Genomic DNA, 16,606 nt, shown 5'->3' on the forward strand with positions numbered 1-16,606 from the left:
CTTGGGTTCCCAGAGCAAAGGCTGGCCTCATCAGACTTGACACCCATCCACCTACACTACACAAACACAATTCCCAGTCTGTTCATCTCTGAAGGCACTCATTCTCAACAGAGCAGACTGGGCCCAGGTCCACACTTAAGTCTCCTCTGACAGGGTACATTGCTAAGTTCCACTTGATTCCCCTCTTTCAGCAAGCTAGATGGGCTCTGCAGGAGAGGTGGGGACACCACCACCAGTAAGGGAACACCAGAGAAGGTCTGGTGGGTGATGTTACCCAGGTATACAGGTGACTGAAAAACCCAACACTCATGGCTCTTGGTTTTTGATTTTAAACCAAGGATTTCACAAACCATAAACCAGAAATTTGTACATGGGCCAGTTCTTTTGAGAAGGAGCTGAAAATGACAAATGGCACTTTATTTTGGCATGGATTCCAAGTTTGCAAACACAAAGATCTGTGTGCAAAAAAATATAGGCACCATTTGAAAACTGTCAAGCTACTTACATATGGCACACACGCCACACACACACACATGCACGCACACACACACGCACGTGCACATACAGAGCTTGTTTTCAAATTAATTTGAAGGGCTATTTAGCTCTGAGCTTTCACCGCATTCAGTTATATCTGACTCAATACAGCTGCAAGCTGGGCACTGATATCTTTCGATAGCAATTCTGTTCCTAGGATTTGTTTGAAAGCGTTTAGGTTTTCATGGATCACTGGAGGTTCTTCATTTTCCCCCTTCTGTGTTATGTAGGTCTAAGCCATCTCTCTAGGCATAAACTGTCCACTGGTAAAAATCAATTTTGATTTTATCACTATTTATTACTGCTAGTGCCAGCAGTTTAAAAGACTAGAGAGGGAAAACATGCAAACTAGGAGGAGAAAAAAAAATTACAGCCAGGTCCTCACACCTACCAGTACACAGCCTGCTCTCTTTAAGAGGTATTTCGTATCACGCTGAGAGCTTAAAATTATCAATTTGAAAATTCAATCCGTAAACATTTACAGGGCTCTGCTGTTGCTTCCATCTCCTCTGTGCACACGTGGCTGGCGTTCCTAAAGCCAGGCACCCAACAGAGGAGTTGTGAGTACAGCACCCAAGGGAGGCTGGCATCCCTATTGGGTCTCAACCTTGCCCTTGCCCAGTTATCAGTCTTTTCCTCTTTGGGCAGAACAGAGGGCTGTCAGAATTCCACATTCACCTCTTCTTGGCTTTACTGTTTTCTTTCTTCGCTTACTCCAGAATGATACCCCGAATGTGCACATGTCACCACACTCTCCAGAGGGCTTGTGGCTCTTAAGCAGTCCTTGAAGAAGCAGGCCACACTCCACCAGTTCACCTCCTGGCACACTTCTTACTGCCAGGATGACTCTGCGTGACTTGCCTTCCCACAGCTCCCCTGCTTCTCTCCTGGTGGAGATTCCTTCTCCTCTAAGTCAAGAAGCCCACAAGTTAATGTGTGTTCCGCAAGTTCCACTCTCAACGGGAGAAGGAGAATGCAGAGGAGGATCTGCTGAAAGAGACAACTCTGCATTTTAAGGTATTTGTTTGTTCGTTTTGCTGCAAACCAATCTGCATCCTCTGAGAAACTGAGGAACTTCTCTTAGACACACCCCAAATACAAACTCACTTTCTAAAATCCAAACCTCACCAGCCTCTCTCAGGCACTCTTCAAACCCCACCACTGGTTGTTCTCATGAGCTGTTTTTTTTTTTTTTTTTAAAGAGAGAGAGAGAGAGAGAGAGAGAGAGAGAGAGAGAATTTTTTAATATTTATTTTTTAGTTATCGGCGGTCACAACATCTTTGTTTGTATGTGGTGCTGAGGATCGAACCTGGGCCGCACGCATGCCAGGCGAGCGCGCTACCGCTTGAGCCACATCCCCAGCCCTCATGAGCTGTTTTATCAGGAGACACAGCCCTAGCCTTTAGGACCTTGGGAGGCCCCGCTGCAGCATCATGGGGCTGCATTGCTCCCCTTGTACTTCTGGAGGCCTTCAATCACTCTCCTCTCAAGACTACACGGACTAGAAGCCACAGACACTAGTCTGCTGCAACATCTCCAATTAGCAAATTTTAGCCCACTTTCAGAAAATTAAGTGGCAGAAGGCACGTGCCTCAAAGTTCAGTCTTCTCACTTCCTTTAAGCACTGAGGCTACACGGAAAAAATCATGATCTAACCTACAGTGGTGCAGCCTTCCCCACAGGCACGCTCCCTGCAACCCTAGCTCGGCAGAACAAAGCCTGCTTAATGTCTTCTGAGAGCACCAGGGTTTTGTAGTAAATTTCTTTTCAAAAATACAGAAAGCTACTTACTCAGATGGACCACAGATTCCCACTTTGCTGGCCTTGAGGTTCCAGTTGACCAGAGCTAGTGTTGGGAGCAATGTGGCTCAAGATGCATGAACTTCCCAAACTGTCATCTTTTTGATGAACTAGTTGGCTCAAACTCACACACACACACAGGGCCATGCCCAGCACCTGCACGAGCCTGTGGCACAGCTCCCTGGCCAGAGCAAGGCTGCTTCTCACTGAAGGGCAAGGGCAACAGGCACCAAGATGTCAACAGTTCAATTTTCATATTGTCAGTTGAAGCCAGCCAAACACGCACGCACACACACACACACCCCTAAACCTCCGGAACCCAGATTTCTCATGTATAGGGCTCATTTTAGAACCTTCTAATGGAAAATAATGATGATGATAAAATAATAATTCCCCTCATACAGCAAATGTGACAAAATGACAAAAGAACTCTTAATTTGGGGGCTTTATTTTAGTTTTTTTTTCTTTAAGATGCTACATAGTCAAACAGAATTGGATTGGTCTTTTACGGCAGAAAATTAATTCACAGTCAAACCTGCATTTCCACTCAGATTGGCGGAGGAACCCGCCTAGACCGCCTCCCAGAGCTCTCTCCCTCTGCAGGCGCAGTCCACCTCTTCATCCTGACTCCCTGGGGGGGCCCACAGGAGGTCAGGCCCATATGTGGGCCTGTGTGCTGGAAGTCTGAGGGTGACTGAGGGGGCAGAAGAGCAATCTAGAAGACTGGCCACTCTTCTCCATTGATACAGGTGACCCGGAGTTGACTGTCCCTATAAATTTCCTCCTATGACATTTTTTACTGACTGACACAGAAAATACCTCCTGGCAGCTGTTCTCCAACATTCCATCACCCCTCCCCACACCCAGAACCTCCAGAGACAGAGGAGCCATGGCCCCAGCAGCAGTGCCAGCCCCACCCACTGGCATTATATAAGCACAGGTGATTTTTAGGCCACAGCATTAACTGCTCTCTTGTGACAATAACACATGAGATGAAATACATTAAATAAGTTAAATATGCATTAAACATCTCTGAATAACAGTCCAGTTTCACTACGTGAACCAACAGTAACTTAGCTTGGTCCCACTAAGAGAACAAAGCCATGACATCCCCAAGGGACAGGAGGCCATGCGTGCCTACTGCCCGTGGTGGGCACACCTCAGGCTGCCATGGCACCGTGCTTCCAGCTTTTGCCATGTTGGACCGTCCCAAGGAACCGGTGGCTTGGACAGATCTGAGGACATGGAAAAGCAGCCTGGGGCAGGAGTGAGCAGCGTGGGGGCTGCCCTGCAGGGGACTGTACAGCCCACTGCACTGGGCTCCAGCTCCTGCTAGCCAGCACCAAAAGGTGAGGAAGAGTGTCAAGGCCAACCAGGGTTCAAAAGGACAGTCACACCCCGCCATGGAGGTGCCAACTGCGGCTTCCCTCATCACCAACAGAGATCATTCTCCCCCAATCATTTGCTTTATGTTTTAACTCTCTAAAAGATTGTTATATTATGTTATATCATGTGCATCTGTGTGTGTATGTGCGCGCAGGGAGGGGTAATTGAAAGGCAAGACCTGTGAGATGTCATCAGACGTTAATTCTTTTTACACATAGTTATGATAAATTTAAATTCCATGGTATGGTGGATGCCTCGATCTGACTCCCATCCTTCACATGCTGCCCTACAAGGCAATCTTGCCTACAATGACACCGACGATGAAGAACAAGACCACCAGAGCCAGCAGCCGGGTGCTGAGGCCCTCCTCCTTCCCAGTGGCAGCCAGCGCTGCGATGGGGCTGTTGCTCGGCACTGTCTTCCTCATCCGGAGCCCATCTTCTTCCTGTGGAAGCAAATGCACATTTCAAAGATAGTCCAAGCCCTGATGACTCTGTCCCAACACAGCCTGTACACACAGCAGCTGACGCTTGCAGAGAGGGAAGGACTAGCCTGAGGCCATTGAGGAGACACTGCCAGAAGTCCTCTATGTCATCCACCCTGTTGGTGCCACTAGCTATCTTTTTACAACACAAATCTAAGCTGCACACTCTCGGTTCCCCACGATTTATGGAAAAAGCTCTTCAGAAGGCCATCCAGGCCCTTCTCATCCTCAGTCGCATCCATCTCAGTGGCGACTCTGCACATTCCTCCTCCCGTGTCCAGTCCCAAATCCTCTATCCTTCTTGCCTCACAGGTACAGGCTTCCCTAATCAAGTCACTACTGGCTTTTGGAATCACAGGCACTTCTTAGGGCACAAACGTACAATACAAGAAACTACAAAGTGGGGGACCCGGAAGCTTTCACATGAAGAGCTGTACAGAGTTGGCTCCTGATGAGTTACATGCAGATTGCTGAAATCGAATGGCATCTGGAATAGTAACTGTGACTCACTTTCATACACTCATCTCAAGTATTTTCTACTCAATGTGTGGATTTCTCACTAAAGAAGCCACAACTCCTTCCATCCATATACGAAGATACCTGCCACACTTTCCCTGTAACATCAGACAGGTGAGGAGCAGGACGTCTTCCTCTCCTTCCTGAGCAGGGCCTAGCACCAAGGCCTTTCTGTTCTGCCCAGGCTTATCTCTGCAGCTAGACCTCATGCTGACTGCTCCTTCTACTCTGCCTAAACCCACCCAGCAGCACAGCCTAAACCCACCCAGCAGCACACTTTCTTTTCTCCTTTTTTTTTTTTTCCACTTCTTTCACATTCACCAGGTGCCTAAGTGTCCCTGTGGTCAACAGCCCATGGGGCAGGCTCCCTCCAGGAACATAATCACTGGTTAGAATCCAGTGCCAGCACATAGCAGACTCTCATTGAATTTGTTGGCCAAATGAAAGAATGAACCGACACAAAACAAGAAATCAGAGTTTGGCAGGATAAAGAATCTCCCAATATCAAGATCAGTCTGATAATATTTTAAAGATATTCTGCTAATGGGGCATGGCCAACATCACTGCACAGTGATAAATGACTCAATTGTTTGATTAACTTTTAAAAAATCAGCACAGCAAAATACAGTATATATTTTATTGGGTTTATATGGAAGCTATTTCTACCTATTTATAATTTTAAACAACACAGAACTCTATTTCTGAAGAGAAAGATGCTCAAAGAGAAGCTGTAGGCCTATCTCAGAGTGTTAGCCAAGAAGGGAAGTGCCAGTTTCACAACCAACTTTGAAGGAAGGTACAGAGGAGGCAGGTCCAGGTCACTGCACAGGGGATGGGCTGCTGCTTCCAGATACCAGGCATCCTCCCTTCTCCATAAATGGAGAGTGTGTCCCTGAAGCCACTACAGTGAGGGTGGACACCACAGCATGCCCCGAGACAGGAGTGAGGTTAGCAGAAGAGGCAGCCTTGGTGCTCAAGTTGCAGAAAAGGTCCCCATGATCTCATGGCCAGAGATACTCCCTTTGGTACCATGTTTGAAATAGACTCACACTTTCATGGCTGGGAGGGCTAGAGATGTGTGTAGTGGATGCAGGCAGGGAAATGCTGTGCTGTACACACTGGCTTACTTCCCGAGCCCGACATCTGCCTCACCACCCAGTGCAGCCCACCGGCCCACACCCAAGCTGGACACCCAATGCCCCCTCTGCACTCCACTCTCCCTCCACTAGGACAGCACCATATCCCCAATCTCCCTACCACATCAGCAGTTTGATGAGCCAGTACTGCCTAGACCTATTTAGAGTCTTTAAAAATATGGGTCAGTTATTTTGCCCCTTAAAGAGACCCAAATGAATGGCAGGAAGTAGGGTTTGAAAACACATGTTCAAAATAACCACTGCTGATTTCTAATTCACACAGTGAACACAGGTTGTCTTGTTTTTTTTTTTTCTTTTGTGATGATAAGAGTTTAAATACCTGAGGATTTTCTGCCCAAGGAACAGTGGTCCTTACTTGGGGGCTTTTGGGATCCTTTTGAGAACGAGATGAAAACTATGAAAATTTCTCCCCCAGTGGGCTGGGGCTGAGGCTGGGGCTCAGTGGTAGAGTGCCCGCCTAGCACGTGTGAGGCACTGGTTTGATTCTCAGAACCACATAAAAGTAAATAAATAAAGGTATTGTGTCCATCTGCAACTAAAAATATATTTTAAAGTATTTTCTCCCCAAGTAAGAAAAACTGAGCAAATACAACAGAACTCAACCAAGGCTGAGCCCTGTCAGCTTTCCCGTCCAGGGAGGCTGGCCCTGCTCTCTGCAGAGGAGGTGGCCGCTGTTACCTTGAACTGCTTGTTCTCCTCCCGCAGCCTCTGGACCTCCCCTTGCAGCCTCTTGCACTCTTCCAGCACCTTCTTAACTTCAGAGTCGTCCAAAGAAGTAGTCAGAGATTTAGACACCGACGGTGCTTCTGTCTTGGATGCAGTTGTGGATATAATCTTATTTATTTCTACATCATGCTGTTCAGAAATAAATGAAAGTCCAAGCGTCACCAACAATGTAAAAAAGGATGTTTTTAAGCAAAATGAGGTAGTTCTCATTTCTCACACACCACAAATGTACTGTTTTGTCCACACTGTAATAAGTCACATTTATTTTTTAAATGGATCAATTTATCTAGTATCTTAATAACCTAAAGCAACTGGGCCCTAGAAATTATGGATAAGGGCAAAGAATGCAGTTGGGCTGAGACTAATACTTCAAAGAAAGAGAAAAAGGGCTGTGCAAATGGCACTATCAAATTCCTGCCATGCAAAAAATTAGCATACTGTAATTGTGCAAGCTCAGGAATTATCAGCCACAAATTACTCTCACCGTGAAGATCTGAGCATCCCCAAGACTGGATGGGCGAGGATGGGAGGATGGGGAGAGAACTGCACAGGGCGGTCTGTCCCACCAACCTGGAACTGGATGCTGGATGAAGGTGAAAACAAACACCCAGAGCCTCCCTCTGGGCAGGTCACATACAGCCTGGTCCCAGTCTGTTCTGCTGTAACAGCCTCTCCAGGTGCGTTGGAGAGTGGGGGCAGGGCACATAAGCAGGCTGGGGAGGTGACTGGGGATTGCTGCCTGGGGCTCTGGGCAACATCTGGATACTAGATCTCTAGCTCTGCCCTCCCCTTCCCACCAGGGAGGGAATCCTGGGAAGCAAGGCCCAAAGTTTCTAGCCCAGAGCTAGGACCAGAATCCAGGTCTCCCAGTCCCTAAACCAACTTCTACATTGTACAGAATATACAATGAGAAAAGGGGAAAATGTGACAATTATTCATTCAAAGAAATAGGATGATGATAGTGGCCAATTACTGAACAGATAAAAACTGTACAGTGTGACACAAATCAACAGCATTCCCCAAGATCATTCTAGATGATGTTTACAGAATGCTTCAGAGTACTTCCATTTCCCAGCCCTGGCTACTAACGGCCAAGGTAGTTTCATATTCTGCATGAGTTTTAAATTCTTTGTTTTTAATATAAGTTAATTTTTTTTTTTACTAGCTTTGAAGGAAGTCCAAATTAGCATTTTAGATACAGTCTCTTCTCTTCAACTGGTCACAGTGAGGGCCAGGACAAGTTTGCCCCTGGTTTCACACCAAGGAAGAATGAGCTGATGGGTAGGTGGAAGGTGCTCCTCCCCCCAGCCAACACCAGAGTTACATGGAGTCAGGCGATTTTCAGTGAGGGGTGGTTTTGCTCCCGCTGCAAACAATCATCCAGCCCAAATGTCACTAGCGTTGAGGTTGAGAAAGCCCCATCTAAAAGCAGACTTTGATTGAAGAGGTAGGTGGGGGAAGGGAGAGGGGGAGGTGGTGTTGAGGGAAAGGGCTGACAGGGACACTTTGTAAAACAGAGCCTAACAGCTTACCACCTGTCCATCAAGCACCATGATAAAGGGCAAATTATTCCCTGCTTTGGTCTTGCTCACTGTTTAATAGCAGCCCATCACTTTGCCAAGCCTAAGAAGTTCTTCAGGATTTATGACACCTCAACAGCCACCAAGCTGCATTTTCAAGGGAACAAACTGTTTCAATTAGTTGTCTTTCCTGCAAGACTTTTGAAGGCTGATTTTATAAAGGCCCACTTATTTGTTGACTTCAGCTTATTTTTTTTCTTCATACATTATGGGTAGGAAAATAATTTGCCAACTTAGATCTTGGTTTTGCAGGAGATGGTATGCAAATAAGTATCAGCTTGCAACATTCAATTACTGTTAACTATAAACATACTTACTGGTTTATCATTTTCTGCTGGCAATTCAAACACACATCTAAGTTTTGAATCCATAAGGTCTTCTGGTTTTGCCTCCTTCCACTAAAACAATTTAAATTTAATAATCAGGATATTATAAAGCTGCTGTAAGAATAATTTTCCTCCTATAACTGACAATTTCAGAAAAATACTCCTAATGAGAAAGTCCTGATATACATCAGATAAGGAACTTGTGAGTCTCCTGAGATTTTGGTACTTTTAGCATGACAAGATTAAATGCCCTGCTTTCCTGGACACTGACTGTACTCCACAGCCCCACTGTCTTCCTGCCTGACTCCTTCAAGTCCACCCATTCCTCCCATGACTGGTCTGTGGGGATGCACAGGAACCCAGAGAACCAGGGGTCAGAGAGGGGTTTCTGCATTATATCTGAACGACAAAAGGGAACTTTGTCTCCTTAAGAAAATAAAATCCACAGGGTATCCTCCCTGAACAACCTGGGCACATGCCATCTGGGAGTAGCTTCAAACCCACCCTGCCAATTACCAATGGAACACAGCACTTGTAAGTCACTCTTTACTACTGTGGTTGTATCCGCCAAGCCCTGCCTGAGGGCCACACCCACTCCTCCCTCCACTCTGCTGACAAGAGCACCTTCTTGATCAGCCCCAGGTTCTGGGATAATACACTTCTGATTTACTCCCCTCTCAGCAGTGGAGGATGGGCATCCAGGGTGCTCTGAGAATTACAGACCAGCACAGCAGCAAAGTTACAATCCAGAAAAGGAAGGCATCCCCTCCTCCCCTCTCCCAGACCATGCAGATAGCAGCCAGAGCAACAAGGCCAAGAACCCAAATCAGGAGACAATCTTATGTGTCTAACATAAGGGGACTGCCATGGAAATTATGGCAGATCCATCTAATGGAATAGCATGCTGTCACTCAAATAATACTGAAGAGTGTTAAATTACACGGGGGAAAGCCTCAGGATATTAAGTGAAGAAACTACAAAGGATATTGAAGTCCATTCCTCTGTGCACATGCCCCAGTGGATGTGTGCCTATGTGGGTGTGTGGGTACATCTTAAAAGAATACCAGGCAAGTCTGGTTATGACTGGATGCCAAAGCTACCCAGTGACAAGTGCCAGTGGGAAGGATATTTATGTGGTCTCAAAGTATCAGACGACTTAGGGCACAGCAATCATCTATTAACCAAGGGGCAGATATGCTTTGAACTCAGAGGTCCAGCAAATGCATCTGAGCCATGTCACCAAACAGTATCACCAAGAGAGCAACAACCCACCATAAAATGTCTCCATGTGACACCACCTATGGAATGTTCTTGCCAAAAAGATACATAAACTGCCTTTAATCATGAGGAAATAATCAAACAGGATATTACGCTTTCTACAAGTCAATCAGCCTGGACTCTAAAAAATTGTTTTAAAAAGTTATTTTAAAAAAATCCAAAAAGGGTAGGAGAGTCTTCTACTATAATAACGAAAGGCCATTTTTAGAATAATTGGAAATGCTAAACCTAGATTTATCTATTGGATTTAATTCCGGATTAAGGTTCATTTTGTTGGCTGTGCTCACGTCCTGTGGGCCTGTGAGAGACTGCCCTTGTTTTGAAGCACTTGGGGATGAAAGTCACAACACCCGCACTTGCATGCAAATGGCTCAGCAGAAAGGAAAGTAAGGACAGGAGGGAAGCAGATGGGCAAGAGGCTAATAAAGGGCAAGCCCAGGTAACAGTCAGTGGCCAATGCACTGTCTTTACTTTCTATGTATCAAAATAAAGAGAAAAATGTCTTAAAATAAAGAAAAAGGCGCAGCTCTCGTGAACAGGTTGGGTTAGTATGAAGGAACCCGACTCCATTCTACTTCTGGCTTTTGCTTCTTTGTGTATTTCCAAATTTTCCTACAAAGAATTTTTGTAAGAGAACTTTTAAATGTTATAAAATAATCACACTAGGAAACAAATTGACCCTTTATCGTGTATGCAGAGCCTGGCCTATTACACGCCAAGATAGTCAGGGCCAGATGTTTCTAGGCCCTCAGCCGGGGCTTGCCAGCCCACACAATGCTGTGAGCTGACTGCCTCCCCATGATGCAGGCGACCAAAACTTCAAGAGGGACTGAACTGCAGAAGGCAGAACTCAGCTTCAAACCCGAGTGACCATGCACCTACTCTTTTCACTACGTTGTTCAGCAAAAGCCAGACAGAATACACGTGGATACTGTGTATTTTGTATCTGCCATAGGAGGTGACACAACACGTTCCAGGGAATAAAAGAGGAAGAGCAAATGCTTTCATGATGGTTCTTATGAAAAGACAATCTGCTGCTGCTGCTCTCTCTCAAACTCAAAAGTACCTGACTTACCCTTCATTTTCTGCCCTCATGTTAAAAATCAATGAAGATGATCAGTTACGCTTTCTCAAGGCTAAAAGAAAGGCTGAGTGGTGACACTGGGTCATGAATCCAGCTTCTGCGTGAATCCTCCAGCAGGAGAAAACTTGGAGAGGGGAGAAAGACAGCAGGGAGCCCAACACACTCCCTCTGGGGCTGGCAGGCTACAGGCAGTGATGGGCGGGTGCTCCTGCCCTCCTTTAAACACTGGGCACCAGGGAGTCAGTGCTGGTGCTCAGAGGGCACAAGGTCTGACACAGCACCAGCATGCGCATGGACTCATTCACATGTGTAAAAAGCTTGCTTTGAGGAGAATTTATATCATAACCTCTCCTTTTCCAGAAATAACCGATAATATAATATTGTTTATTTAATTTATAAAAATGAAGTCATCCTAATTTTACCAAAATTCAACACATAGCGAAACATATTTATTTAGGGAAAAAAATGAAGGGACCTGTGGTTAAAAAAGAAACACTCAAGCTGGGGACGCAGCTCGTGGTAGCACCCTTGCCTAGCATGCATGAGGCTCGAGTCTGAGGCCCAGCACCACAAGGAAACAGACAGACAGACAAACCAAAAGAACTGAAAGAAGAATCATGCTTATGAGAACCAACACAAAAAAAAAGGAAAGAAAGTGTAAGTGGGAAAGGACATTAGTATCCACCACTCATGTCCTTCTGGATTGGGAAGAAGGGCAAGGGAAAGCATGTTCCCCACAGCGACATTACCCTTTCCTGGGGAGAAGAAAGGGGACAGTCCCAAACTATTTACTACATGAGCCATCAGAGTAAGGAACTGCCAAAACAAACTTGAGTTTTTAAAAGTCAAAAAAAGAATAGTATTCTAGAGAGCTTCATAAAACGTTAAAATTATTCATTGGTTTTAGAAAAACCAGAAAGGTAGTCAAAATACAAACCTCCTTGAAAATATAACTCCCATGTAAATAATTTTGACACATTTTGAAATGCATGCACCCACAGTTCTGTACCTAATTGGTTTTTGTTATTATTACTGAAAAAAGTAAGAAGCATTCAGTACTTACTACTGCTTCCATATCAGAAGTGTCAGTTGGAGCAAACATAGACTGAACCATAAACTTGTGTTTACTTTTCTCATTGGGATCATAATCGAAAGGCTGTAACATCACTGAGAAAGAAAATATTTCATTAGGAGGGTCAGAACTCGGTTACCAGTGCCATTTGTCATGCTAATACTTGTGCTGTGGTGTAAAGCAGTTTCCCAGGCATTTTCCAAGGAAGCAAGAAGAGATGACCCACACCTCCATTTTGCAGGTCCCCCTAAGGCTCAGAAAAGTTAGGGGATTTGCCAAGGTCAGAGAGCTGGGAACAGGGCTTAGGACTCAGGTCTTGGTCCACTGGTCTTTCATTCCTGCAAACCCACACAGACATCTGTAACGAGCCTTAGAGAATAGGAAAGCAGGGCAGTAACACCGCGTGCCTTTGTGCTCAAGAAAACATATCCAAATGATCTGTTCAGGAACTAAAAGAGAATAATCCAAGATGTTTAAGGCCATTTAAAGAACTGTTATAGCTTCTCTCCACCCCATTCCCTGCACAGTTAATCAAGGTAATGCTTGAAACATGATTCTGGCAACAGAATGCTAGAGAATTCTCATAAGCAAGATGTTCAAATAGGAGGGAAAAAACAACACCAGCTCAGCACCCCACTTGGTCCCTAAAAAGCTAGGGTACCCTCCCTTAGGAACCTGTGAATGAGCTCCTGCTACTTGGAGAGAGGCACCTGCCCACTCTGACTGGCTTCCTCCAGACCATTTCCCAGGGTAGACTGGGCCTTACCCCTGTGAAACCACCACTGCTTTCAACTCTGTGACCTGCTGCAAGGCTTTGGCTAAATCTCGAACCTACTTAAGTTCGCCAAAACAAAACTTCACAGGCAGCAGAGGCCTTCTGTAGCCCACAAAAGCTACCATGAAATGAGGGTTTCCACATGCCAGAAATTGGGCTTTGTCTCCAAGGTCTATTATCATCTCATTTAATCCTTAAGTGGTGGGTACTATTGTGAGGGGGAGAGAAGTGTTATCTTGATGCCTATTTTTCAGATGAAAAAAAAATGAAACACAGAAAGTTAACCAGCTTGCCCAAGGTCACACAACGAAAGAGCACAAATTCAAGCCCAGGCAGGGTGTTCTGAGGGCTTATGCTCTACCACCACCAGGACTAATGCCTTGTCCTGACAGGGCTAGTCCTGTCCTCCCTGGCAGGGCTTCTGCCACCTTTTCTGCTAGGCACCCTCAGGGGTTTCTCCATGGCCTCGCCACCCCTGCTGCAGATAAAGACAGGTGTCTCTAACCTCAGTATACACATAAAGAATCTGGGGCTCCACAGAGAGAAGCGGCCTGCCCAAGGTCTCAAGGAAGCCACACACTGGCATAGAGCCAAGACCTCTGTCTCCAAGTGCAACCTGGCACCCCTTCCACCCACCAGGCACTCCGACAGGATCTGGGTGTAGGCTGCACCTCCAGCCCTATGGCAGTGCTCATGGGACCATGGCTGGCAGGAAAGAGAAATGGTAATTTCCCCCACCCATCTTAGGGATGCAGGAGCATGTTCCATCTTTGTAACAGAGAAAGACCATGAAAACTTGATCACATGAAGGCCTGAAATATACAGGTGTACCTAGTCACCTGGGCAGCTCTATTGTCACAACACCTATCTGAGCACTCTGAGTTACAAGGGCACTTGCTGGGAGACTTCTTCTGGACAAAGTTCAACAAATGTGAGACAGCAAACCTTTATTAACATAAGGCTGTGTACATGTGACACCCAGTCTACCTACCTTACAGATTACCAAGATTAGAATGCTCCATCTGGGTACCCGATCCAAACAGTGTGATACCAGCAGAGGGAAAAAAGATCACTAAAAAAAAACACAAGGCCACTTTTCTTGGGATCTTGCTCTTGCAGATTCAGTGGACGCCAGGTCTACCCTGCTATCGGCTCTGGACCTGGACTGCGATGAGGTCCAGCACTGCAGAGCTGGTATGAGCTTCCAGCAGATGGACCCGAACACTGCTGGACACCAGAGCCTGACTTAACTGCAGGGATGAATGCCAGAGTGGAGGTCAAACCCTAGACTCTTCTGAGAGCTAAACATCCTGCTTCTGCCACCAAAATAGCCACATGGAAGGTGAACCCTGCCCACTCAGCAGCTCTACCCACTGCACATGTGCCAGGAGCTTTCTTGGGTAGCAACCATCAACATTGTCCAGAGATGGAACAGAACTTCGAACTACTGCGAAGATATGCTCTCACTTTTAGTACTCAGGTGAAATGAGATTTAAGACTCTCCAGTCTCACTGGGCAGTGACAGAATCATTTGCTGGTATTTTTCAGTGTGGAAAAGAAGAGAATGTTGACCCAAACTACCACACCTGGGTTTTCAGAAAAACAGAAGCGCTGTGGCCCCTGTCCACGCTCCCCCTTCCCTAAGGCACTGGAGAAAGGGCAGCGAGTGTTCACCTAAGACTCACCACAGCCAAGAGCCGCTCCCTTTCACCTCTCCATCACCTCTGTGGTCTTCAGCCCAATGCCTTCACCTCACCCCAGGAGGGAAGGGAAGGAAGATGACCTTGACCAGCACCTGCCAGTGTCAAGCCACCAAAGAAGGCACATGCTCCTTAGTCCTCCCACTCAACCCTCACAGCAACCACCAAAGAGGCCCATGTCTGCATTTTCTAGATGAAAAGACACAGGCTTAGAAAGCCTGAGTGAACAGCCTCACCTGGGCTCCATGAGCAGTGCACTGGACAGCAGGACCGGCTCCAACTAGCCCCATTCCAGAGTCCAACTCCCCCAGCAGTTCTCAAAGTACAGCCCACAGACCCCAAGGGTTCTCCACACCCCCAGTCAAATGACCCATGAAGTCCAAACGATGGTCACACTAACACCAGGACATCCAAACTTTCTCCCGTGTCGCCACTTAGACCCACAGTGCACAAGCATGGTGGCGATGCAGGCAAGCGGGCGGTTGCCGTGGGCTCTGGTTGTGCACTCTAGTTGTAAAGGAAGCCAGTTCACTTAACAATGTTTTTGATGAAGTAAGAAAAGCACTAATTTTACTAAATTTCAACCTTGAAAACAAATCTTTTTAGCCCTTTCCCCATTTTTCTGTGATGCTGGGAATCAAACCTAGGGCTTCAAACATGCTAGATCAGTGCTCTACCACTGAGGTACATCCCTAACCCTCTCGTTTAAATTTTATTTTGAGACAGGCTCTTGCTAAGTTGCCCAAGCTGGCCTTGAATTTTGTGATATTCCTGCCTTAGCCTCCCAAGTAGCTGGGATTATAATTGTGTACCGCTGTGCCTGACCTTTTTAGCCACTTTATGATGAAATGATATTTCTGCTGTCCCCTAAGTCCAAAGGCTGCTGTGAGCAATGTACCCAGGCAACTCTTGGGGCTGGAACTAGACCTGGCGTTTCCCCATGGAACATTCTTACGTGAAGGAGCAACCAATAGACAAACTGGTCATTCCAACCCTGGTGTATGGCATGTACACTCTTGAAAATGAACTAAGTAAGCCTGCCACTTCAAGAAAGACTTACAGTTATTGTTCCCAATAACAAAACTCAGGCTTTCAAGCAAAAATTATAATCATGGAAAATTTAAATCTGCCACCAAGAGCACCCAGTTCACCCAACACTTAAAAGACTCTTATTGGCCAGCCCAGTATCACAGCACTTGACCAGCAAGTGTCCAGGGTTCCATCCAGAGTTGCAGAAAAAATAAGACTCTTCTGATGAGATTGGTGGTAATAATGATGAATGTGATTTTTTTTGATACAGCATAACAAATGATGTCAACATTTGGAAGATCTGTATAACCTCACACTCAATATTTTTCAAACAATCCACAAGTGATATTACAAAATCCAAAGTGTAAGACAGATCAACACATTTCAGTGAAGCAAAATTCAAAAAGCTCACAAACATGGCTTGAGTCCACATCATAACATTTTCTTACATGTAAGAAAATGTCACTTTCCCTGCAGCTCGTGAGGATGAAGCAGGAGGATTCCAAGTTCAAAGCCATCATCAGCAACTTAGCAAGATCTTGTCTCAACACAAAACACCAATAAAAACAAAGGGTTGGGTTGGGGACATGGCTCAGAGGTTAAGTGCCTCCAGGTTCAATTCCTAATACCAAAATAAAAAATAAAGAAAGTGCTACTTGGCTCTTCCAAGTCCCTGTTTCCAAGATGAAAAAAAAAAAAAAAAAGGGCTGGGATGGCGGGCAGGGTGTCGGGGTGGAGAGAAAAGGACTACAGTCACACAATCTGTTTGCTACATGAACTGTGAACTGCCCAGTCAAGACAGTTGACAAGGTCAAGGACTAGGCCATATATACTTTTTAAAATATTTACTTTTTAGTTGTAGTTGGACACAACACCTTCCTTCCTTCCTTCCTTTCTTTATGTATTTATTTATTTGTGGTGCTGATGATCGAACCCAGGGGGCCGCACATGCTAGGCAAGCGCTCTACTGTTGAGCCACAACCCTAGCCCCTAGGCCATATTTTTAAAAATATTTTTATTTCATTAAAAATGTTATTGTCAGCCAGGTGCAGTGGAGCACACCTGAAACAATCTCAGTGACTCAGGAGGCTGACTCAAGAGGATGGCAAGTTTGAGGCCAGCCTCAGCCACTTAGAAAGCCTGTCTCAAAATAAAAAA

General features: G+C 45.8%; 1 protein-coding gene across 2 annotated transcripts in view; it reads right to left on the reverse strand.

The window, feature by feature from the left end:
• Positions 1–2,762: 2,762 nt before the first annotated feature.
• Vapb (VAMP associated protein B and C) overlaps positions 2,763–16,606 on the reverse strand; it is a 44,927-nt gene continuing 31,083 nt past the window's right edge. The window contains exons 3-6 of one of the 2 annotated variants that reach the window (XM_005327081.5): positions 11,936–12,039; positions 8,502–8,582; positions 6,557–6,733; positions 2,763–4,166 (exon numbers count right to left, since the gene is read on the reverse strand). In XM_005327081.5, coding sequence (XP_005327138.1) covers positions 4,008–4,166; positions 6,557–6,733; positions 8,502–8,582; positions 11,936–12,039 — 521 coding nt within the window. In that variant the 3' untranslated portion in view covers positions 2,763–4,007. The remainder of the gene's footprint in view (positions 4,167–6,556; positions 6,734–8,501; positions 8,583–11,935; positions 12,040–16,606) is intronic. The other variant, XM_078051878.1, reaches the window with a different exon arrangement.

The sequence above is a fragment of the Ictidomys tridecemlineatus genome, chromosome 5, assembly GCF_052094955.1.
Source record: "Ictidomys tridecemlineatus isolate mIctTri1 chromosome 5, mIctTri1.hap1, whole genome shotgun sequence".
Lineage (NCBI taxonomy): Eukaryota > Metazoa > Chordata > Mammalia > Rodentia > Sciuridae > Ictidomys > Ictidomys tridecemlineatus.